The 27,126-nt window shown below is 35.8% G+C and overlaps 1 protein-coding gene across 1 annotated transcript in view; it reads right to left on the bottom strand.

Moving 5' to 3' along the window:
- ADAM10 (ADAM metallopeptidase domain 10) overlaps nt 1–27,126 on the bottom strand; it is a 138,257-nt gene that overhangs the window by 8,576 nt on the left and 102,555 nt on the right. Inside the window, 6 exon segments of the mRNA XM_030318087.1 lie at nt 6,766–6,986; nt 7,784–7,892; nt 8,604–8,787; nt 9,603–9,753; nt 14,527–14,710; nt 20,816–20,979. Coding sequence (XP_030173947.1) covers nt 6,766–6,986; nt 7,784–7,892; nt 8,604–8,787; nt 9,603–9,753; nt 14,527–14,710; nt 20,816–20,979 — 1,013 coding nt within the window.

Below are 27,126 nucleotides of genomic sequence, written 5' to 3'. Positions count from 1 at the left end.
AGTACCTATATGATTCCACTTTTTAAATATATGTATGTATATTCTTGTAATGGTATAGATCCTTTCTGAAGAATACACAAAAAATAATCTTCAGAAGACTGAGCTTCACGGTAAAAAGATGGCTTATTTTTCAATGTATTACTTTGTCCATTAAAAAAAAGGTTGGGGTGCCTGTGTGGCTCAGTCAGCTAAGTGTCCGACTCTAGATCTCGGCTCAGATCTTGAGTTCATGGTCATGAATTCAAGCCCCACATTAGGAGTGAAGCCTACTCAAAATAAGTAAATAAATTTTTTTAAAAAAGGATAACCACACTTTCAAAAGGAAAAAATGTAAAAAACAAACAAAAACCTCTTTTATTAAAAAAAATTCATACTTATGTGACTTTTTAGGTGCTCCCTATCCATAAAACATCCATCTGTATCCTCTACTTCTACTAGCCCTTAAGAATTTAGTTTTGGCATCACCTCCTTAATAAAGAGTCTTCCCTAAATAGGGTCCTATTTTCTGTGAAAACATCAGGCAGAAATGAAAACATGTTTCTATGTATTTGTCACTCTAATTCAAACTTGGCTACGAGCTCCATGAATTTATATCCTACAAACTCAGTACCTATCCCATAAAAAAAGTACCTGTTAGACTAGTTATTACAGGTGAGTCATTATTCCAAATACTGACTTTCTGAAACACTTCTAAACAGCTCATTCATTATTTATAGATTGTCCGTACAAATAATGCGACAAGGCTCTTATAACGGAGACTGGATGTAAAAAATGGTAGTTTTGATACCTCTGGTACTAGTTTTTCAGCATCTAAAAAGTCTCAAATACAGATGCAAGTAGTATGACAGTAACAGAAGCAGGTAAGAAAGAAAGCTTGGATTTAATAATGGTTATAACTGTAGAAAACAAAAGTCAAGAGGACCTAGTTCCAGTTGAGATCAATAGACATTTACTAAAACATGACACCCAGGTCCTTAAGAACTTCCAGGTCCTTTTAGCAGTGTTCTTGAACTTCCTCCAAGTTTTTCTAGGTAACTACACATCTCAAAAGCCCAAAGCTTGAGATGTTTTATAACAATGCCAGCAGCTCTTCAGCTCAGTGTGTGAGGAAATGAAACATCACAGTGGTGAGTAGACAGCAAGAAAAACTAAACAAAACAATGGTGTATTTGAGAATGTAGTAAATATGGCCACCTTTGGTAGAGGGTATTTTTTAATACTCCCTTTAAAAAGGGGAGCCCTAATACTCCCTAAAATGGGAGAGCCTGACTGACTCAGTTGGTTGAGCTCACAGTTTGTGAGTTTTATATATAAAAAAGAAAATTATAAAATCAGGGGGAAAGAATACCAAGAATACCAAACCAGGCTAATAAATGCAAAATATGTGTTTAATCTGTAAGGAAAGATCACAATGTGTCCACCTGGTAGAATCTGAAAGAAAGGAGAGCCAACATTTACTCAACAAACATTTAATGAGTGTAAATTATGCACCAAGCTCATCTTTCATAGATACAAGGGTGCTAAGTGAAACTTAAAGAACAGAAGATAACCAAAAGGTTAAAACACAGCCTTGAAGTTACCAAGCACTAAATCAAGTCTGAGAAAATAATTCTACATAGGGCACAGACAGATGTTATTCAACAGTCATTTATATGGCAAAAAGAACACAAAGTAGAAAAAATAAGTAAAAACTACAAAATAAAAGGTCAAAATTTGCTAGTCGAATTGATTACATACTAATTTTACTATTTTTTTTCATTTAATAACCTAAATAAACAAAACAGACCTATAGATTATAAAATGATAAAACAGCTATCTCCTCCCCAACCCAAAAGAAAACTGTAAGGGGGAAGGGGTAAGACATACACTCAAGTCTCTTCAGACATAAGACAGTCTTTACTGTTTTTAAACATCTCCAGAAAAAGTCAACCATACAATCATTTCAGCGGATGTTTGAACATTTGACGACTCACTCTTCACAAATGCACTCTAGACTTCCTGGGGATCACAAAACCTTGTCAGGCCCACTGCTCCTTGTGCTGATCCTGGTTTTGCTATCCTACAGGGGAAGAAAGCTTCCCTTCTCTCCTTCAGAATATACTGTTGTCTAGACTTTGCCTAAATGTTCTTCTATCCTTCAACTCCCTCCCCCACCCCCCCCGCCAGCCACCACCCCTCCAGCCATGTGCTACCCCTCACACCAATCTGCCGAGCTGAAAGCAACTGGCTTCTAATCCCTTAGTTACTTTAAGTGCAGCCTAAGCAAGCAGGATAAAATACCACTGAGAGAAACCTGAAGATATTATAGCTTCAGAGTGAAGATAATATGCACAATTTTTATTCTTTTCCATATAAATTGACATTTAAGAAATCTGCTTCATGCATCCAACAAATGTATACTGAATCCTTACCATATGCTAAGCCCTGTGACAACACTGCATCTTTGTTGTTCAAGTTTCACAAGTGATAGCTATGTAGCCTATTCCACTAGGCAATGAAGACCTTAGACGTCCAGACCCACCCTCCATTTCAACAGATGAGGATGACAAAGTAGAAAATCTCTATTATAAGCCTTTCAAAAAGGAGTCCTAACACTGCAGAGACTGAAAAAAATGGTTCCCACACTTTAGCATGCACCATCATCACCTGTTGACTCAGTGGATCCGGGGTAAGGTCTGATAATCTGCAGTTCTGTCAAGTTCCCAGATGTTGATGCTGCTGGTCAGCATTTTGAGATCCACTGCTCCAGATTAGGGGTTGGCAAACATTTCCTCTAAAAGGCCAGATAAATATTTTAAATTTGAGAAGCCAGTCTCTGTTGCAACTACTCGAAGTGCAAAAGAAGCCACAGACAATGTATAAGTGAATGGGTGTGGCCGTGTTCTAATAAGTCATTATTTATGGACACTGAAATTTGAATTTCTTATCATTTTCAATGGAATATTTCAATAATATCTTTTCATTTTTTCAACTACTTAAAAATGTGAAACCATTCTTAGCTTGTGAGGTATACAAAAGCAGGCAGTGGGCTAGATTTGGCTAATGAAACATAGTTTGCCAACCCCTGGTTTCTAGATCAATGGTTGGTGCTCAATCCTGGCTCTTCACCAGAAATCGCTCAGAAGCTTTTAAAAGACCCAGATACTTAAGCCCCATCCTGTGAGATTCTGAATTAGTCTAAGCCCTAAGTAATGAACAACCAGGAATAAGAATTACTGATCTTGACCACTATTCTTCCAAGTGATTTCTATTGATATTTAGGGTTTAATAAGCCTTATGAATGAATAAAGGTTTCTTGGGTCAGGTAAGTTTGAAAAATGAAATTTAAAGACTTTTTACTGTAAGACTTCCCATGATATTATCATAAATATCTAAGAGGATACTACAGTATGCAATATTTTCCAGATTCATTGGACCATCAAATCCATGGATGTAGAATTCTATGAAGCACTTGGGAAACACTGGCCTAAATCTTTCATAAAGAATAACAGATACTTAATATGCAGGTTCATAAAGCTACAGCAAAATCTGAGAGCAGAAATTAATTTAAAAATGAGAAATACAGGGGTGCCTGGGTGGCTCAGTCGGTTGAGCATCTGACTTTGGCTCAGGTCATGATCTCGTGGTTTGTGAGTTTAAGCCCTGCGTCGAGCTCTGTGCTGACAGCTCAGAGCCTGGAGCCTGCTTCAGATTCTGTGTCTCACTCTCTCTCTGCCCCTCCTCTGTTCTGTCTCTCTCTCAAAAATAAATAAAACATTAAAAAAAGAGAGAGAAATACAACTGATTCTTTTTTTTTTAATTTTTTTAATGTTTATTTATTTTTGAGAGACAGAGAGACAGACATAGTGTGAGCAGAGAAGGAGCAAAGAGAGAGGGAGAAACAGAAACAGAAGCAGGCTCCAGGCTCTGAGCTGTGAGCACAGAGCCCGATGCAGGGCTCGAACCCACAAACCGTAAGATCATGACCTGAGCTGAAGTTGAACGTTTAAAAGTGACTGAGTCACCCAGGGGCCCCCGAAATAACAACCGATTCTTATCAGAATAATAACAAAAAAGAAGAACTTCTGGGGCACCTGGGTGGCTCAGTTGGTTGAGCGTCTGACTCTTGATTTTGGCTCCGGTCATGATCTCATGGTTGGGAGATCGAGCCTTTCGTCAGGCTCCATGCTGAGTGAGGAGCCTGCTTAAGATTCTCTCTCTCTCGATTTTAAAAAACAACCTAAGGGGCACCTGGGTGGCGCAGTCGGTTAAGCGTCCGACTTCAGCCAGGTCACGATCTCGCGGTCCGTGAGTTCGAGCCCCGCATCAGGCTCTGGGCTGATGGCTCGGAGCCTGGAGCCTGTTTCCGATTCTGTGTCTCCCTCTCTCTCTGCCCCTCCCCCGTTCATGCTCTGTCTCTCTCTGTCCCAAAAATAAATAAAAACGTTGAAAAAAAATTAAAAAAAAAAAAACCACAAAAAAAACAACCTAAAATTGCCTGATTCAACAGTTTCACAAGACAAGAAAAGACTTCAATTTATCGTAACAAGCATTTCACTAAAACCTCAAATCTAAATATGAAAAAAGCTCTTTTTTTTTTTTAAGTTTTTAATTTCGAGAGAGAGAAAGAGAGAGGATGTACAACCTGGGGAAGGGCAGAGAGAGAGAGAGAGAGAGAGAGAGAGAGAGAGAGAGAGAGAATCCCAAGCAGGCTCCATGTTGTCAGTACAGAACCCAACACAGGGCTTAATCTCACGAACCATGAGATCATGACCTGAGCCAAAATCAAGAGTCAGACGGGCACTCAACTGACTGAGCCACCCAGGTGCCCCTAAATATGAAAAAAAGGTTTTAAAAATACTTTTGAGAGATCACTTCCATCAAACATTTTTAAAATAGGAATAAATGAGCTTTTGAAATGCTAAATAAAATGAGTCAAAATTGAGATAATGGAGGAAAGTAAAAAAGTATTATTTTTAGATATGATTCACTACCTGGAAAACCTAAAATACCTGGTACAACATATACTCAGCAGAACATAACCCTGAGATCTCCATTATCCAATTACTTTTTAAAATACATTGTCCTCTACAGTAGACAAGTATACCACATCTCAACTTGTTCTTATTAGAGATAATCGGGGGGGGGGGGGGGGGGGGGGGGGGGAAGAACTGGATCTAAATTGAAAAGAGGGAAGTAAAGAGCTAAGAAAGGCAAGCTACTTGAAGTCACAGAACTGACAAATGTCAGAGGATGATACGAATCCTTGCATAGTTCCCAAGCCTGCACTCTCCATTTTGCCACAATGCCAAAGGCAACATTAGCTTAATGGATATTTTTTGAACACTTGTTATGCACCAAGCACAGGAATACAAAAATGAGTAACATATCATCTTTTAAAGAGACCTAAGTTAAATAAATTGACCCATTTTTTGGTTTAAAACCTAGGTCTCCTAAGGAGTGCCTGGCTGGCTCAGTCAGTAGAGCATGCAACACTTCATCTTGGGGTAGTGAATTCAAGCCCCACGTTGGGCATGAGGCTTAATTTAAAAAAAAAAAAAAAAAAAAAAAGTAAAGTATTCTCTAAAACTAGATAAAACCTAGGCTTCCTAAATTCAGATTCAGTGATTCTCCTACCTTATAATCCCTATACGTCTAAAAATCGTATATTCTATTATTCTATATATCTATATTCACACAAAGTATAGTATTATTCTTCCTGTGTATAATAAATGCCATTTTAATGGTAGAGATAATTCCAAAGTTTTTATTACAAATGTTATTACAAGAGTACCAAAAAGGATCACAACCCACAAATGACTTTTGTGTGTGTGTTTGCTTTTAAGGCATCCTCAGTGCTGAATGCACACAAAAAATGTAAGAAAACAATTTGGGAATGGGGGAAAGGAGAAGAGGCTGAGTTCTAAGTCAATTTCCAAAGCAAACTCCTTCAATTCAGATATATATATATAGTAGAAAATACACAAGTGATATATGAGTCAAAATTTACTGATATTTTAATGTAATCACTTAGAAATGTGAATATTCAAGTGACTTTAGATAGTCATTCTCAGCAGTCTTTTAAGAAAATTTCAGGTAATTCAACATCTGTACAGCTTGGAGAAATGTGGGCTTAAAAATAATAAAGTTCAGTGGATTTATGCTAGATGAACATCTATATTCATTAACAAATCTGCAAAAAGCTCGGTATCACATCTTAACTGTTCAACATTTCTGATCACTGACAAGATAAAGACCAAGAAATTATACTGAAACAGCAAAAAAAACCTTCAGAAAATCACCAATTTCCCTTTCATTTCTCCCATTCCACAAAGTAGAAGCCAAAGCTGGCTATCCGTCATTCTGAGACAAGGGAGAAATATAAAAAGCAAGCAAGGTTTTCCAAAACAACTTGAGAAAAAAATCCCATGAAAATGCCCTAATAATACAGACCAAAGGGAGAAGTAACCCATTCAGGAGAAGAACCAGGGAGCAGAGTAAAAAAGAAGGACTCTCATCATCTACCAATTAATCTACAAACAATATACATGTAGAGATTCTAATCACTTTAAAAGAAAATAATGGATATTTTGAACTTTAAAATGGCTTTAAACTGGGGGATATTTGGGGATATTTGAACTTTAAAAATCATTCTTTGGATATAGTGATTCTGGTATAAACAGGAGAGAAGTGATTTTCTCAAAACATTGGTGACCTCTGGCCAAGTAAAATGATGATAAAACCATTTTAAGATAAGGTTTCTTTACAAATAAAAACTATACTTACCACAATCCATTCAGCAATGTTTTCATAGAGCTCTGGACTAAAAATTGCTTTTTTAAGCCTAGCTAGAGGGCCATCAGCATCTACTAATCTGCATCGCATGAAAACATCACAGTAGCCCCTAAAATCATTGCAGGGGGATCCAGGTTGCAAGGTGATGGTTCGACCAACGAAGTGCTTGCTCCACTGCAGAGACCCTGTACTGGCACAAGTTGATGGATCCACTGGAAAAGAAGTGCCAAATATAAGTTGAAGGTCAGATTTCCTACCAGGCTAGCTGGGGAGAGAGGGAGGAAAGGAAAAAACTGCCTAAAATCATTACCATGACATGTTATATAGAGTTTCATTCGTTAGGCTAGATAACATCACAGGTAATTCGCCTTAAGTATACAACATAGGGGTGCCCGGGTGGCTCAGTCGGCTGAGCGTCCGACTTTGGCTCAGGTTATGATGTCACAGTTCGTGAGTTCGAGTCCAGCATCGGGCTCTCTGCTGTCAGCAAAGGGCCCACTTCTGATCCTCTGTTTGCCTCCCTCTTTGCCCCATCCCCGCTGGTTCTCTTTCTAGCTCAAAATAAATAAATAAAATTTAAAAAATACATATATAAACAAATAGCCAGCAACTCTTGACTTAGTACCTACAATGGCTTTAAAACCCTCTAAAGTTTTTATACTAATTATTGCCCTAAAGCTGGAAGGTTTTTGTCTAGCTTATCGTTTTTAAAACACTGTAGGGACGATAATACTAGAAATACAATGCTGCGCTACACTTGAAAATTTCCACAGAGGATTGGTTTAGATGGAAATTATCTGTCCAAACTGGATATCAAACTTTAATCCTTAAAATTTAGCAGAAAAATGGGGTGCCTGGCTGGCTCAGTCAGTAGAGCAAATGACCCTTGATTTTGGGGTCGTGAATTTGAGCCCCACACTGGGGGTAGTATTTACTTAAAAAAATTTTTTTTTTAGGAAACAATTAGGTTTTGAAACAGATTTTATATTCTTGCATTTTAAAAGCTTACTCTTCTTCATGCAGCAGACATGGCATAATTCCTTATCATCTTTGCCATCAGAACTGGCACAGGTACACTCCTCCAAGCCATACTTCTCACAGATAGAACCTGCACATTGCTGAAAGAAAAATAAAAGACAAATTATTTAATCCCTATACAGTCAAGCCTATAATTCATAGTAATAGACAAATATACACGTCCAATGCTAATATAATTAAATAGAAATAAAAGTGGGGGGGGCAAGCATAGATTAGCATCAGAAACGGATCACATAAACACATTTGAAAAAGAGGTAAGTGCAAAAAATACAGGAAATCTTTCAAAGAAATGGCAACTTAAAAAAAATCTAAACAAAACAAAAACAGAGAAGAGATTAGATGAGCATCAATTTTACAGTGATTATTGCTCCTTTGTAAGAAGAGAAAAATGAAATTTTCCTCATGTACAGGAAAGTGATTATTTAGCCAAGAAAGCTTTAAGCACTTCACAGAGAAAATAACCAGAAGAGTTCTTTTATATGGGCTGTTAAAAACTAATTTATAAAGCTCAAAAGCAGTACAAAGTCATGTGCCTAGTCATACAACTATTTTTCTCTAGAGACCATCAAACATATGCAGTGGAAAGACGAAAGGTAAGTCAGTAACTAATTGAATGCCACCAGGCACTTATGCCACATGATACATTCATGGCTTTATGGGGAAACAGACAGGGCTCTTACTGAAACAGGGACTAGGATTAATGGCTGTAACTCTGCAGCTTTAAATAACAAACAATTATTCTGAACAAGGTTTTATAAAACTAAATAAAAGCTTATAAATCAAATGCTTACCCCATTAATGCACACTTGTGTATGCCTATTACAGTCTGTAAAGTTTGGTTTAGGATCAGAGGCTGGGCACAGAGCTGTGATGCCATTACATATTCCTTCTTTTGCACAGTCTGAATCATCGCGACACTTCTCAGTTTTTGATTTGAATGCACACTGTGCTGTACAACAGGGACCTTGACTTGGGCTAGAATTAACATTGAAGTGTTTAAAGAAAATGACTAGGATATTTCCTATATACATAGATATGGTCCTAATTTTTAAATCGTCAATCTCATCTTTTAAATGTTAAGTAGGTTACTGGTATAAAACTTCAAATTTTGGACTAAGAGGCTGCTAAATTTCAACATTTATAAGTGTAAATAAAAAAATGATTGTCTTATTTTTACAATCAATGCATACTATATTCAACAGTCTTACTCTACTTGTCTCTAGTGAAATGCTACAATAGGAAATGGATTTAATATTAGGTGAGTTATCAATGTTTTTCACAGCACATCATACATTGGTCAATTCATCAATTTTTCTCACATTTATATGCTAAAATCAAACTAGGTACACAGACCAACCATTTAAAAAGTCTTGCACAAACAACATTCTATAGCTTATATCTATCACTACCAAAGCCAGTTTGACAAGTAAAATAATCATATGACACTAATGACAAGAGTCTATGAAATGCTCATTTCCTAAATATTTAAAGTTAAGATTCTAAACATACAGATGACAGTCACATTTTTAAGTTAGGAACTAAACAGTGTGTACTCTATTGAGCATCCCTGCATGTCTTTAACACCCACCACACAAGTTACAATTACAAGCAGCTCCATCTGCCAACCACAGCGCACTTACCAATTCTACTCTGGAAAAATAAATAAAACGAAAACAAATAAAGACAAAGTTTCAAAACCATATGCATCTCTTAATGTCAGTTTTAAATCAGTCCTAAGTGCCTTCAGATGACTGACAGGAGCACGAGCACGACCAGAACCGGCCAGGTACCTGCACTGCTTCCCAGGCTTCAGCTTGCATTTCTTCCCCTCTGGCTGGTTTGCATCATAGCAGCACTCGTCCTTACACTGGTCACTGTAGCCACAGTCACATTCTTCACCTTGCTCTACCATCCCGTTTCCACAAATAGGCTGGCCAGATTCTGAAGACAACAAATAAAACAAAGTAAGCACTGTATGCACATGTTAATTTGATTTAAAATCCACAGGGGCGCTTGGGTGGCTCAGTCGGTGAAGCGTCCGACTTCAGCTCAGGTCACGATCTTGCGGTCCGTGAGTTCAAGGCACGCGTCGGGCTCTGGGCTGATGGCTCAGAGCCTGGAGCCTGCTTCTGATTCTGTGTCTCCCTCTCTCTCTGCCCCTCCCCCATTCATGCTCTGTCTCTCTCTGTCTCAAAAATAAATAAAAACGTTAAAAAAATTAAAAAATTAAAATAAAAAAAATAAAATCCACAAACTCTTCAGAGCCTCATTACAAAGGAAGAAGGGATACTTGATGAATACAAAAAGTAGAAAAAGCCAGGAATCTAGAAATTAGGAGATGTAAATTCAATTCTCACAGTGGCTCAGTCACTAACTAGCAATGTAGCCTTGGGCAAGTCACTTCCTTTTTGTGGGGCCTCAGTTTCTTACAGTAAAACAATTTGACATTATGGTCCCCCTGGTCCCCTCGAAGGTTCCTTCTGGGAATGGTAATATTCTATTTAGGCCATGCCACATTCAACTTTACTAAACAAAGACTGCACTATTTACATATTGTGTAATTCATACACAAATATGAATTAAGTTAGTGCTTTATCACCCAGAAAAAATTAAACCTTTTGTATTAACAAAAAATTTCAAACTCACATTAGAAGTAGTAAAGGAATAAATACAATGAACTCCCATGTACCACTTAGCTTAAACGACTATCAACAAAATGCTATAAACAATCCCACCTAACATATTTATTTGTTCTTTGTAAATACTCCAGGATGAATCTAAGAGTTAGGCGTTTTTTGTTTTTGTTTTTTAATCTAACCATAATAGCATCATCACATCTAACAAAATTAACAATATGCTTAATTACATCTAATAGCCAATCCATGTTCAATTTCCTCAACTGTCTTTTTACAATTGGTTTATTTAAACCAAGTTCCACACAAGGCTCCTCAACCCCATACCTACTTTTGGTGGATGGTTGATATGTGTCATACGTTTTTTTAATATATAACAACAGACTCCCTCTGTTTTTTTTTATTTTTACACTATTTACTTGTTAAAGAAATTGGATCATTTTGTCTAATGGAATTTCCCACATTGTGTTTGGCTGACTGTATCCTAGCCAACAAATATTTTTTTTAAACGTATGTTAATTTTGCTCCTCAGCTAGACCCAAGCTCCTTTAGGGAAGAACCACATATTATTTATATCTTTTGTATTCCCACAGAGCCTAGCCATATTGGATCAAATCTTGGCTCATTAAAGTTAGACAGTCTGGTCTAAACATGGTGAATAATTTTAGAAAAAATTTTAGGGTCTTTTAAAGTTCTTTAATTTTGTCAATGGGGCTTAAAATCGAAAGAGGAATGTTACTCTTTTAAGTTCATAAAATCACAGAACTTTAGCCATCTGTAGGGAAATGATAAAAATCAAATGTCTTCACTTTACTGAAAAGAAAACTAAGTTTCAGAGAGCCTGTGACTTGCTGTAACCACACGCTCCAGTATGGGCAAATAGCAGACCAGACCCAGGATTCTGAGATCTAAAATTTGATGCTCTGCTCTTTCTGCTACATCAAATCAATGTGGGAAATAGTTGTAGCACAACTGTTGTAGTTGTACGCTTCAAATTGAGAACTGAGTAAATAGAAGGGAACACATCTTAAACACAAGGCATATCTGGATCCAAACTATTCTAGAAAGACTAGCTTTGTATTTGGAAAGTGCATTCTTATCCTTAACCACATCAAATATTAAAGGAAATCTTAGAGCTAACTGAAGTTCTATCCGTCTCTTTCATTTTATACCACCTCTTTTGTTCTCTAGAACTAGAAGCATGCACATGGACATATATACCAAGTAAATAAAAATGATTTTTCTAAGGTCTAGTAATAATCATTTCAGAATTCATGTGACATGTAATTCAGGAAAAAAGGAAAAATGATCAAGTTAGAAAACCTCTGATGCAATATTTGCTACACATTGGTTTTTATCTCACACAGAAATATTACCTCAAATAAGCTATAACACATAGGGGAGCAAATTTAATTTAATTTAAATGCAAAAATTATAATATATACATATCTCGTTACAATTTAAGAAATTTTCGTACCATAAGACCTATAAAACAATATCTCATTTTTAAAAGACCACTTCAGTCAGAAAGTTTATTGTGAAAACCCGGTTTACAAATGAACAATCTCTGCAGCACTTCTACATTAAGAAGTTTTAGAGAAACTACCAGTGATAACAACAATGGTAACATGAGTGTAATTTTAATATGCCCTTTTAAAACAAATAGAAGGCCTTAAAAGAAAAAGCCAATCAAAATAAGTAAAAATTGAAATTTGGACCTGACCAAAATTTTATTTTTCTGGGAATGATTCTGGGAAGAGGATAAAATGACAAGCTACAGAATGGGAAAAAATATTTGCAGATCAATATCTGACAAAGGACTACTATCTAGGCTGTGTAAAGAAGTCTTAAAACTCGACGCCTAGGTGGCTGAGCTGGTTAAGCTTCTGACTTCAGTTCAGGTCATGATCTCAAGGCTCGTGAGTTTGAGCTGTCAGCACAGAGCCTGCTTCAGGTCCTCTGTCTCCCTCTCTCTCGCCCATTCCCCACTGGTGTTCTCTCTCTCTCTCTCTCTCTCTCTCTCTCTCTCTCTCACACACACACACACACACACACACACACACACACAATAAACAAACAAACAAACACACTTAAAAAAAAAAAAAAAAAACTCTTAAAACTCAACAGAAAAAAAACCCAATGAGAAATGGCCACGAAACATGGACATTTCACCAAAGAAGATATACAGGTGGCAAATAAGGACATGAAAAGATGATCAACATTTTTACTCACCAGAAAAATACAAATACAAAAACCACAACACAATATCACTGTCCTATCAGAATGGATAAAATAAAAACAGTAAAAATGCCAAAAGCTGGCAAAGATACAGAGAGATGAGATCACTTATACATTGCTGATAGGAACCTAAACTAATACGTCCACGCTGGAAAACACTTTGAGAGTTCGGTATAAATAAGAGGAAACAATTACTATTTGATCCATTAACTGGATTTGGGGGCATTTATCCCAGAGAAATTAAACCTTTATGTTCACATAAAAAACCTGCACATAAATGTTTAGAGCTGCTTTCTGCATAATAGCCAGAAACTGAAGACAGCCCAGACAGCCTTTAACAGGTGAGTGGTTTAGACAAACTGTGGAACATCCATACCATTGAACACTACTCAGCAATAAAGACAAACTCCTGATACAGATAACAATTTGAATGCGTCTTCAGGGAATTATGCTGAGTAAGAAAAAGCCAATCTCAAAAGGTTTACATATTATGTGATTCTATTTATATAACATTTTTGCAGTGACAAAATTTTAGAAATGGAGAATAGCGAGGGAATTAGCAGGACGGAGGGAGGTGTGTTTGCCCTCAGGTAACTTACATCTTGTCAAACAAGACAGGAACCCAAACACACGTAATACAAGGTAGAATATTTAGAACACATTAAATGCAACAAGAGAAGCATAGCAGGTGAATGGACACACAAAATGTGGTATATCCACATGACGGAATATTATTCAGCCATAAAAAGAATGGCATTCTGATACATGCTACAACTTGAATGCATGCTAAGTGACATAAGCCAGATATGGAAGGTCAAATATTGTCTGATCCCACCTATATGAGGTACCTAGAAATGGCAAATTCAGAGACAGAAAATAGATTAGAAGTTACCAAGAGCTAGGGAGAGAGGGAAGCAGGAATTACTGCTTAGTGATTGCACAATTTCTATTTGGAGGGATGAAAAAGTTTGGAAATGAATAGTGATGATGGTAGCACATCACTGTGAATGTACTTAATGCCACTGAATTATAACTTAAAATTAGTTTAGATACACATTTTGTGTATTTTTTATTTCTATTTATTTTATTTATATCATACATGTTTTATACCTTTTTTTCTTTACCATTAGAAAACAAGAATTTCATGGCAGCTTTATTCATATTGTCCAAACCTGAAGAGCCCAGGTGTTCATCAACAGAAGAGTGGATGAGTGAAGTGTGATATATTCATACAACGCAATACTAAGCAATAAAATAGAACAAAACACTAATGATGAATCTCAAAATATGCTGAATGAAAGCAGCATAAGGTTTTTCTTCCCACAAAAGAATAAAAACCATATGATTGCACTTATATGAAGTAAAACAAGCAAAATTTCTCTATAGTTAAATAAATCAGAATAATGGTTGCCTATGAGAGTGTCCTGGGGGAAAGAAAATGACCAGGAAGGGAAATGAAAGAACTTTCCGGAGTGACAGAAATATTCTCTATTTTGATAGGTGCTTAGGTTACACAGGTAAATACATTTGTCAAAGCTCATTAAATGGTGGACTTATGGTACAACATTTCACTTATGTTAATTAAAAAAAAAAAAAAAGAAGAACCACAAAGAATACTGAACTTTAGTCAATTATACAGGCTGAAGTATTTGGGAGTGAAGTACACTTATGTCTACAATCCACTTTACAACAAAAAACATGGATGGAGGGGATGGATAAGTTAATAAACAGTGACAGAGTAAATACAGCAGAGTTGTAATAGTTATTAAATGCAGATGGTAGGTGCATGGGTGTTTCAAATTTTCTGAATGTTTGAAAATATATGTTGGGAAAATATACATACCAACAAAACAGTTGTTTCTCTTCTTCTCAAGAACTTGGCTTATATTTCTAATACTACAGAGTGAGAATTTATTGTTGTTAAGTTTGTCCCCGGATGTTGCTCTTGCATACATGATGTAATTGCCATTTTCTTTTTGTCCTAAATTCTTAGATTCTCCTGGAGTGCACTCTGTTCCAGAATCATGCTGCCAAACAGAATATAGAGTTACATAAACAGGAAGTAAAATAAGGTTTTCGGGTCATCTGACTGAATGTAATTTTCTCACCAGAAGAACAATGGAAGCTTGTGGACTCTCCTGTAAAAAAAGATCCTACAATTATTTTAGACTGTGAGAAGGAAAACAATTTGCTCTTTTAGGGGTCCTGTCTTAGAAGGGAAGGAAAAATGAGTGCAGGTCTAGCCACAACAATTTATAGCTCTGTAAATAGGGAGTAGAATGGAGGACAAACCATGATAAAGTCTATCAAAAATAAGCTCACCATGCACCACTATGTTTATTGCAGCATTATTTACAATAGCCAAATTATGGAAGCAACCCAAATGTCCACTGACAGATGAATGGATAAAGATGTTGTACATATATACAACGGAATATTATTTAGCAATAAAACATGAAATCTTGCCATTTGCAACAACATGGATGAAGCTGGAGAGTATAATGCTAAGTGAAATAAGTCAGTCAGAGAAAGACAAATACCATATGAATTCACTCATGTGGAATTTAAGAAACAAAAGAAATGAACAAAGAGAGGAGGGAAAGAGAGAGAAAGTGAGAGACAAACCAAGAAACAGACTCTTAACTTCAGAGAACAAACTGATAGTTACCAGAGGGGAGGTGGGCAGGGGGGTGTGGATGGAATAGGTGAAGGGGATTAAGAGTACACTTATCACAATGAACACTGAGTAGTGTATGGAATTGCTGAATCACTGTATTGTCCACCTGAAACTAATATAACAGTGTATGTTAACTCCACTGGAATTAAAATTAAAAACAATAAAAATGAAAAAAAAAATAAGCTTGCCTACTTTCAAAACTAGTAACAGGAATATAAACTTAAAATGACTATTCTTTAACATATATGACATTCTTTACTATGACTAGTTCAGAGAAGACAGAGATGGGGAAAAACAGGAAACAAAAGAGAATGGCATGAGGCTAAGTACATTACAAGATAGACATCTAAGAGAGTTGACTTATTAACTAAGTACATAAAAAAGATAAGTAAATGCTATTTTTAAATGAAAATTAAGAAAAGCCCTCTCTCTGCCCCTCCCCTGTTCATGCTCTGTCTCTCTCTGTCCCGAAAATAAATAAACGTTGAAAAAAAAAAAATAAAAAAAAAAAAAGAAAATTAAGAAAAGCTAAGAGGTAAAACTAAAACACTGTTTTCAGAATAAAACAGGAGACATACATGTACACAAAATATTTATGGTGTTGACAAATATTACTGAAGTATCAGATACATACAGAAAAGTGCAAAGTACCAACTATAGCTCCATGAGTTTTCTCAAAGTAAATATTCTTACGTGACCAGTGCTGAGATTAACTAACAGAATACTACCAGATCACAGAAGCTTCCCCCTCCTTCCTTCCTCCCCCAGGAGGTATACATTAAAAAAACAAACAAACAAACAAACCAGGGCACCTGGGGGGCTCAGTTGGTTAAGCATCGGACTTCAGCTCAGGGCATGATCTCACAGTTCATGAGTTCGAGCCCTGCATTCGGGCTCTGTGCTGACAGCTCAGAGCCTGGAGCCTGCTTTGGATTCTGTGTCTCCCTCTCTCTCTCCCCCTCCCCTACTCCTGTTCTGTCAGTCTGTCTGTCTCAAAACTAAACAAACATTAAAAAACAAACAAACAAACCTCACAATGCTCCTCAAACAACAATGCAGAACTTGTCAGAAAGGGTGAACATATTTGGGTCCTAGAGTAAAGTTCTTCTATTTAATTAAATTGTCATTTGAATACAATTCTACCCTCCAGAAAGAAAGAATGCCCAAGGGCATTCTGTTTCTTCTTGGAGCCCATCTAAATTACTTTCATTTTCTACTCCCTAATCTGAAGCAACTATTTTTTTAAAGATTTACTATTATTATTATTATTATTATTATTATTATTATTATTTTATGTAAGTCATCTCTACACCCAGGATGGGACTTGAACTTACGATCCCAAGATCGTGTTACATGCTCTTCCAACTGAGCCAGCCAGGCAACCCTTGAAGCAACTTAAAAAGCAACTTAAAAATAAGACCTCTACTATCACATTTATTCTTTATGATACCTCCTGCTGTTCTCCTGAAAATACATTCAGCATTTAACAATTCTTTTGTTCTCCAATATTAGCTTGCTTTATATTTTCATTCTATAGAATTCAATTTGGTTTATGATAATATAGGACACTGAAATTATTCTCAGCATTAGAATTTTAGAAAAAGAAAATAAATCCCAATACTGTATAACTCTTGATATTATCACAAAATATTTTATACATTTCAATTCAATAAATATTAGCCTGTGTCCAGTATTCTAGGAGGAACTAAAACAGAATATAAAAATACAAGGATGAGTTAAGCACTATCCCTAGCCCTTGAAGGCCTTACAATCTACTTTAAAGAGATAGCATATTTTGATATCCCTGCCTAGTCTCTTTGTCCCATAAATCCATTACAGGTTAATGAAGAGTACCTGGCTGGCTCAGTTGGTAGAGGGTGTGACTTTTTTTTTTTTTTTTTTTTTTATTGAGAGACAGAGACAGACAAAGCATGAGCAGGGGAGGGGCCGAGAGACGGGGAGACACAGAATCCGAAGCAGGCTCCAGGCTGTGAACTGTGAGCACAGAGCCCGATGCGGGGCTGGAACTCACAAACCACGAGATCATGACCTGAGCCGAAGTCGGACGCTTAACCAGCTGAGCCACCCAGGCGCTCCTAGAGTGTGTGACTCTTAATCTTGGGGTCGTGAATTCAAGCCCCACATTGGGCACAGAGCTTGCTTGCTTATTTACTTGCTTATATACATACATACAAACACACAGGTATCACTAATCAATTATTACTTAACTAGCCCAAAGGACATTGTAATCGATCATTCTTAATGGCAATGGAAAGAGTAACAGGTTATAAACGACACTACCAGCTATTTGTATTTGTCATCCTCACAACAGGGGACAAACAAACACACCAATAATCAAAACATACAACAGAATATACAGGCTATCTTGACCGTACCCCAAAAAGTGCTGAGAGTTCAAACAGTTTTACAAAGAAACTCTAATCTTAGTTTGACAAGAAAACGGAAAAACTTTTCTCTGACTGTAAAAACAATACATACTCTTTTAGAAAATTTAGAAAATATAGATTAAAATTTTCAATCATAATCAACCAACCATAATAACTATTAACAGTTCAGTCCACAGTATTTCTGACCTGACTTGTACCTAGTCATACCATATTTTAATGCAAAATTTGAACTATACCATTTGTACAGTTACATACATGGTTTCTTTCAGCTTAACAGTATAAGCCAAGCACTGATTTTTAAATGATTGCAGAGCATTCCAGGATACTTTCCTATTGTGGGGTCATTTAGGCTGCTTAAAATTTTTTGCTACTAAAAATGAAACTTCAGTGGGTACTTTTTATTTTTTAATGTACATAAATCTTTGACAGATTCTGCATTTTTCTTTTAGTTGGATTCCCAGTGGTAGTTTCTGATCAAACATTTTAAGGGTCTTAATATCTACTGACAAGTAACTGAAAAAGGGGCTATATCAATTTATATTACATAATAACATGGATCAAGATTTCAGTAGGCAGAGATGGGAAGGAACTGGATTTCTGGCAGAAGGAAAATTTTCAAGGACTATAAATTACTTATTTTGACACGAGAAGGCAGTTAACACTGGAAATATACTTAAACCCAAATGATGGAAAGCCCTAAATGCTAAGATTAGGAAACTGTATCAGCAATATTAGCAGGTACAGGACATAAGGTTGTAAACACAAGTGACATGATCAAAACAATCAGAACTATAACCTAGACAAAGATTACTTTGGTAAGAGTAAACACATAACTTGCATACTGAGAGACAGAAACTAGTGTCATTATGACTATAACTTCCCAAAGTTTTAATGGTTAACAACAGGTGTGCAGTAAAGATTTGGGATAAGATAAATAAATAAAAGAGACAGTGTGAACCACTCAGACAGAAAGTAGCACTGACAAAGTACAGATGTACAACAGGAGAGATAAAGACAGATTTCAGATAAAGATGTCAAAGGGGATCGGCTCAGGAATTTATGGTTCTGGCTGCTCTATTAAAGTACTTATAAATATTTACCCCACATAGGAATGGGGTGTGATTGAGCATGGTAGAGTCATTAAAAGTAATCTCGTATGAGGAAAAGATAGCAGACTATGCAAAGAATGCGAACCAATTTATCCATTAAACAAAAAGCATTAAGTAATATGAAATTAATATACTAAAAAAAGAAAATCTCTGGCAGCTGGGTAGAGAACAGATTACACAGGAAATGAAGAGAACAGATTATAGATTCCCTACTCCACATGTGGTATGCAGACCAGGGGCAGCTACAGCATCACCTGGGAGTGTCTTAAAAATTCAGAAACTTGCCTCCCCCAATGGAAATGGAATCTGTATTTTAAGATCCCTGGTAATTTGTATGCACATTAAAAATTGGGAGGCCCTAGACTAAAGGGCAGAGGAGTAGCTAAAGGATACCATAACTCCCCTAGTAAGGGCTGGAATCAAAGGGACTGGGAGAGAAAAGAGAATATTTACTTGCCCTTGAAAAAGCAAACTAACCATAAACAATAGTCCGATTACATAAAGAGAAACCACATTGGGTTTTGAACCACTATAACGCTTTCAATATATATTGAAAAAAATATATATCGAACTCAAGAACAGAACAAACAAAAGAACAGATCATAGAAGCAGTCAAGAAGTAGAGAGATTGAACACATTTTAAACAGTTTATCCAAAAGCATTGATAATAATCTATCAATTTCTAATAGAGACTTAGAAGAATAAAGGCTTGCAACTTAATGAGATGGGACTTCCAGTTTACAAACTGGGAGAAAATTAGAGAAGTGCATTTGAGGATGTGAAGCTCCAAGTATTTACTGTTTTTCTAAACTCATGAAAACTTCCATTTTTTTAAGTGATATGGTGCAAGTAAAATGAATTCATGTATAGCTGTCAAATGAAATTTTCTCAGATTTGTTATTTAATAAGCCTACCAAAATCACAAAGAGATTATCTTTCAGTATTTTGTATTTGTGTGTGCATTAAGCTTTAGGTCCCCTGAACATCAATATAATTAACTGAGGACTAAATGATACCAAAGAATTGTTAATTCTGTCAGGTATCATAACCACATCATGGTTATGTAAGAAAATGTTTATTTCTTTAGAAATGTATACTGAAATATGTAAGGATGAATAAATTTGCTTCTAATACCTTACAAAAAGAAAGAAATACAGAAAGGACATGTGGCAAAATCTTGATACCTGTTGCATCTGAATCAGAGGCTGGCAGCCCATAGCCCATTTCTATATGGCGTAAGCTAAGAATGGTTTCCCGTGTTTCAAGAATTGTAAAAACAACAGAAAAACATGTATTGCCTCCAAAACCTAGAATGTTTACTAGCAGTCTCTTTACAGAAGAAGTGCTGATGCCTGCTCTGGACGATGGGCATGTAAGAATTTATTGTACCATCTTTCTCTACTTTTCTGTATGTTACAATTTTTCATACTGAAAAATTTTTAAATACCGCATTCCACTCCACACTCAAGATAAATCTACTAAACCACAGTAACGTTTTAACAGAAACCAAGCAAAAAAATTAAAAAAAAAAAAACAAAAAACACTCCAAGTTTGCAACATTCAAAATGTACTTTTAACGATGAAAAGTGATCCTCACTGAGCAGATATTTGAATGAATCACATACCAGGCACTGTTCTAGGATCAGCAGACAGAGAAGTGAATGAAACAGACAAAATTCCTTGCCTTCATAGAATCCTGCATTGTTATGCTTACTCTTCTTATTTGACTCACAAATATTCTACCTTCCTCCCTTTCCGTATTGTCAAGGACATTACTGCGTGTTCCAATATATAAAAACTAACATCAGTCAACTATACTTCAACTAAAAAAATCCCTAAACATTCACATGTACTTGTTTTCAATGCAAACAAACAAATCATTCAACATAAAAGCTAGGTTAGTAACTTTCTGAAATCAAATAATTAGACAATACTTACTGGAGATCCAAAGTTATGTCCAACTTCATGAGCAAAAGTAATGTGAGAGACTTTGGGGGGTACATGAGACCCATAGTTCTGAACAGTAATAATTCCAGTGTTTAAGGACTTCTTCTTACCATCTGAATACAGCTTACTTTTTTCACATATTCCTCCAGAGCTTCCTAATTCAGAACAGAAGATGGCTAAATTAGCATCTATTTACCCCTCAAAATAACTTTCTAATATATGCTATATTAAATTAAAACATTTTATATATCCCACTTATATCAAGTACTCAGAAGCTTTTTTAGTCCAAGATTAGGAAGTCATTTCAAGTAAGTTTTAGTGGTACACATAAAGAAAGTGCCAGGATATAGAACAAGGCCCTTAATAAAATGTTCTTCATAATCGAAGTATTCCCCAATTTTTGCTCCCATCAATTTAGCAAAACAAGTATTTAAGTTTCTGTTAAATCTGAATATATCCGTATTTATGCTGTCAAAGCCTATATACCTTTTCATGTTAAAAAATTACATTTAATTTAAATGAAAGTTGAACAAAATATGCTCAAGTAGATTCTGAGAAAGCCACTTTTACAAATAATAGCAGTGATGCATAGGAGTATGTAATTCACTATCCTGAGAGGCAATACACAATATATTTTTTAAAAGAGAAAATAATTAGTGGTTGCCAGGGGCTGGTGGGCAAGTGAAGAGAAGGACAGGGAGAGATTTGTAAAAGGGTACAAATTTCCAGTTATAGAATGAGTAAGGTCAGAGCACCTGGGTGGCTCAGTTGGTTAGGCATCTGACTCTTGGTTTCGGCTCAGGTCATGATCTCACGATTTGTGAAATCAAGCCCCACATAGGGCTCTGTGCTGATAGCATGGAGTCTACTCTCTCCCTCTCTCTCTGCCCCTCCCCAGCTTGCACACACTCTCTTTCTCAAAATAAATAAACTTTTTAAAAAAATTAAAAATAAAAAAATAGAAGGAATAAGGTCTAAGTAGCTAATGTATATATAACATGATGTGTATAGTTGATAACACTATATTGTACAAATGAAATTTGCAAAGAGTGTAGAACTTAAATATTCTCAACGAAAATAAATAAATATGTGAGGTGATGGATGTGTTACTCAAGGGGAGGAAATCCTCTCACAATGTATATGAATATCAAATCATCATATTGTACACTTCAAATATCTTACTATTTTATTTGTCAATTACACCTCAATAAAGCAGAGGAAAAAAGAAAAGAATTATGTCCAGTAGGTAATAAAAAAAGGGGGTGGGTGGGAAGGAAGGAAGGAAGGAAGGAGGAATGGATGGATAGAGGGTGGTATGGAAGGGGAATAAAGCAAATGTGGAAAAAACCTGACTAATATATCAGGAGTTCACTGTACTATTCCTGCAACTTTTTAGCAGGTTTGAAATTTTCTTCAAAATAAGTTCAAAAAATTGAATTATCATTTTCCAATGTGTCTCAAGAATACTTTCAAATTTTAAAAGAAAAGCCGTATCACTGGGGCGCCTGGATGGCTCAGTCTGTTGAGTGTCTGACTTCGGCTCAGGTCATGATCTTGACGGTTTGTGAGTTCGAGCCCTGAGTCAGGCTCTGCACTAATACAGCCTGCTTGGGATTTTCTCTCTCTCTCTCCCTCTCTGTCTGCCCCTCCCCTCCCCTGCTTGGGTGTATACACATGCATGAGTGCTCTCTATCAAAATAAATCAATAAACTTAAAAAAGAAAAAGAAAAAAAGTGAAGCCATATTGCTACTTTATTATACATATTAAATCATTTTGTAGTTCACCTCTGCAATAATAGGAACTTTAAAGCTTAATATCAAAATGAAAGTACTTGCACATCTAAAAGCAGTTAACATAAGAAATTAGAAAAACAACAACAGGAAAATCAGAAAACTGGCTGACCAACCCATCTTTATGTATATTATACTGAGAAGAACATAGTTCTTTTTAAAATTCTGTTAAAGACTTTTAGTGAGAATTCACATGTAAAAGGTTTCTCTCTTTGTTTTTTATTTAAATACAATCAAATGTTAGGATATTCTGATAAGTGATCAAATTATTTCAAATTAGCTTTCTATACACAAAGTTACAACCAAGTTAATAAACCATTAAAAAAATCTAATATTTATAATCCTTAATAAAGCATATAATAGATGGCAATTCAAAATAGATTTGCAAGAATGTCATGACACTACAATTGCTGCCCTGTTCCTTTTAACATTAGAAAATATGGCAACAAAATATAAATCTGAATTACTGTTATGATAGGAGTTAGGAAGAAGTTAGGAAATAACATGCTTCACAGAAATGTAAACTGAAAGACTGGGCCTATGCAGATTTTAACCACCAAAAATTAGAGAACCTTTATGATATTCAAAACTTACTACCTCTTCTACAAAGAAATCTTAACAGAAAGAAATCAGCAAATAATTTAACAATATGTAATATATTTTCTTATGCTACTTCTACTTTTGAGATGAGTCCTAAGGACTGTATCACTATTTCCAGACTAGAGAAGATATGAATAGCACTCTGTATGTAGTAATTATCATCTACATATTATAGTTTTAAACAAATAGTAAATTAAAATCCTGCCTTAGTGAAGATTTGTCATATGGAAATTGGTCCAATGCAGTATTGTCAAACTTGAATTAAGCATAGAAGACTTCACACTGTAAATCTTTATCAGTTAAAAAAAAGAAGAAATAAATAGCAAGTATTAAAAACTCTGATAATATATTTTTCTGTATGTTTAAGGTCTATCTCATTTAAGGGATGATCATACATAAATTCAAATGTACTTTTCTGAAATACAGTAATTCACACCTTGTTTAACATCTTAACAACTACTTTCAGTTTTAATAACTATCACTTACAGAAAAGTTTGGTATTTGTTACAAACTATTAACATGTTAACTCAATTAACAGAAAAAAATAAAACATTAAATTTAATTTTATAGGCTATGGTTTAATTTTTTTTGGCAATAGTGCACTGACTTTTTTTAAATTTTAATTCCAATACAGTTAACATACAGTGTTGTATTAGTTTAGGTGTTGATTTAACAATTCCATGTAACACCCAGTGCTCAGTTATGGTTTAATTTTGTAAAAAATACTGCAACTAGTTCTGATGTGCCAGAAACTCAATTAGTGATATCATACATATCTACAGTGAAACTATATAGCTCTAGTTCAGTAACTGCTTGATATCATACATTTAAAATTTTACTACATGTAGTCATCACTGGAAAACACAAATTGTAAATAGTAATGAGAAGGGTAAGATTTTTAAAATTTGAGTTAAAAGCTATTAAAACAGACCTCCCCCCCCCCTCCAAATTAGAAAAACCACAAGGGTAATATAATACCCTGACAGAGTCCACAAACACAGTTTTGATGTGAACAGGCCTAAACACCTAAAACTTAATAGCAGCATGCTGACCATGCAGTATCAATCTGAGCAGTAATTTTGAACCAGACAGTAGTACTACTCCCAGAAAGGTTATCAGGAAATGTCCTGGGACATTTCTTCACCTTTCATGTCTGGGGAGCAGTACTCACACATAACAGGTAGGGACCCCAGATGTTAAACATCCTGCACGGAACAATCCAGACCTGCACAAAATGCCAATATATTTAGTGTCCTGTTGTAACATTCTAATGATGCAATTCTCCTAGCCCTATAATTAGACTTTTAAACAACATGTTAAGAATTTGACAGTTTGTGGGTTATCTTGTGAACACCATTTTGAGCTCTGTATGCCCTTAAATCCTAATATGTAAAATCAAACTAAAATTTCTTAACTAAGAAAAACAGAAGAGACCATTGCTACCAAATGAAATGTCTCATAAAATGTTTTTCACAAATGAGTTAGAGGAATACTAAATGGTTCAGGATTAATTATGGAGACGAATTCCAGAGCTTGCCTTATTCGGTGTCCTGCCCAAAGTGAGACTATGTTCATTAGGATAACATTAAGAAGGACAATATATGAACAAAATATACCTTAATAAATTAAAAAAAAAAAAGTCCCTATCAAAAGCCATGTTGGAAGGGTGCCACAAATGAAATAAAACAAAAATTTTATCTAAAATAGTCATTTACTCAGTCAAGGAATCAATGTTTCAGTCTCGAAATTAAATAAGAGGCTACCTGCTTAACACAGACGAGTGCTCATACAAAGAAAAGTTTAAAGAAATCTTTCTAGATTCATATCTAAGACTGACTTTGTCTGGAAGACCAGACTCCCTTTTTTGGCTCTCTTCTAATCTGTGTATAAATTTTTATTATCTCACGAACCATGAAATCATGAATTGAGGCAAAGTCGGATGCTTAACCGACTGAGCCACCCACAGGTGCCCCTAACCTGTATATAATTTTATTTTTTTTTTTTTAATTTTTTTTTCAACGTTTTTTTTATTTATTTTTGGGACAGAGAGAGACAGAGCATGAACGGGGGAGGGGCAGAGAGAGAGGGAGACACAGAATCGGAAACAGGCTCCAGGCTCTGAGCCATCAGCCCAGAGCCTGACGCGGGGCTCGAACTCACGGACCGCGAGATCGTGACCTGGCTGAAGTCGGACGCTTAACCGACTGCGCCACCCAGGCGCCCCTGTATATAATTTTAAATGGGAGCCTCCAAGCCAGCCCAGTTCACTAGTTGTTTCCACTTATTATGGAGTTGGACAGGAGGTGCTGTTTTCCTCATTAAAGAAACCCAAGGCAGTACCCAGCTACAGTGTGATATTAAATAAGAATAAAAAGTAGTATAAGAAGACTTAAAGAAACCTACTATTCAAATGTTTCAGCCTTCATCTTTCCCCAGTTTAACAAAGTCAGCAGAGACTACAGCTAATAATTAAAGTAAAATTCCGTGAAAATTAATATCACAACAAAATCTTTCCCACCACCATTTGAGTAGTAAAATATCTGCATAATTAAATAAAAGCTAAATAATACAACAAAATCAAAATTAGGCCAAATAAAAATGAAAAGATTAATAGTAACTGATCATAAGCTGAACAGATCAGCTATGAAATGGTTTTTTTTTAAATATCAGATAATGGGGGGGGGGGGGGGGGCGCCTGGGTGGCTCAGTCAGTTAGGCATCCGACTCTTGATTTCGGCTCAGGTCGTTATCTCATGATTGGTGAGATCAAGCCCCATGTTGGACTCTGCTCAGACAATGCTGAGCCTGCTTGGGATTCTCTCTCTCCCAATCTCTCTGTCCTTCCCACATGCACGATTTCTCTGTCTCAAAATACATAAACATTAAAAAAAAAAAAAAAAGAAAACAAACAGGTAACAGGAAGCATTACTAAGATCTATAGGCAGAAACATGAAGTCCCAAACGGCATGAACATGAGAGAAGAAGTTACAATGAAAAATAAACATGTTGAAGCAAAATGATTTACCTGAATTTACAGAGAACAGACAAGAACCCAGTCTCCTAGCTCCCAAACCAGTGCTCTTCCTATTATGCCATGACAATTACCCAAAATGATATCTAAATATTACAGAGTAGTACTCTCTTATAACTCCTTTTTCTTAAAAAAATGGATTCCAACAATACAAAACCTCCATTAAAATGCAGGAAAACATTTCAACTTCTTATCAGAAGTGTCTTACAGAAAGCTAAGATATTAAAGTATATAATACTTAGCACACTAACTACTAAATGCACTGAACCTGGAAACAAAAGGTCCAGATTCTAGGCTCTGTGTGATACTGGGTTGGTCTCTGAATCCTTTCCTCATCTGCAGAATGGAGGCAATAACACCTATACCTCAGAAGGGTACTGGAATAATCAATTAAGACAAATATATTTTTCCTTATAAAAAATACAATGTAAGTCAAATATAAGACTCAGTTCAGATAGTCAAAGGGCAAAAGGAAGTGAAGAAAAAACCTGTCAATGTCTAGTATAGGGCAGGCACCCTATACTAGAAAAAGTTGGATCAAGGGAACAAAGATCCCTTCTCTTGCCCATTCTGGCCTCCATTCTGTCCCTGTCTAGCCCCTTCCCAACAGCTCTTAGAATAAGGCTTCTAAGAACTGGAGTTGGGAATTTAACACAGAATAAAGGCAGCAGATGTAGAACCTATGACAAAAAAATAAGTTATGTGTCCCACCATTTAAAATCCAGAACTCTACCCACTGCCACTTCAGTAAAATCAGCGGCATGATACTTGGTGGTCCAAATAAAAAAAATAACTAGATATAAAAATTAACTGTCCCCCAAATCCATCACCCCAGTTTAATCATGAGAAAAACATAAAAGAGACTGGAAGAGAGGGGCAT

The sequence above is a fragment of the Lynx canadensis genome, chromosome B3 (assembly GCF_007474595.2).
Source record: "Lynx canadensis isolate LIC74 chromosome B3, mLynCan4.pri.v2, whole genome shotgun sequence".
Classification (NCBI taxonomy): Eukaryota; Metazoa; Chordata; class Mammalia; order Carnivora; family Felidae; genus Lynx; species Lynx canadensis.
Note: the sequence above shows the minus strand (reverse complement) of the source record. Positions and strands in the feature narration are given on the sequence as shown.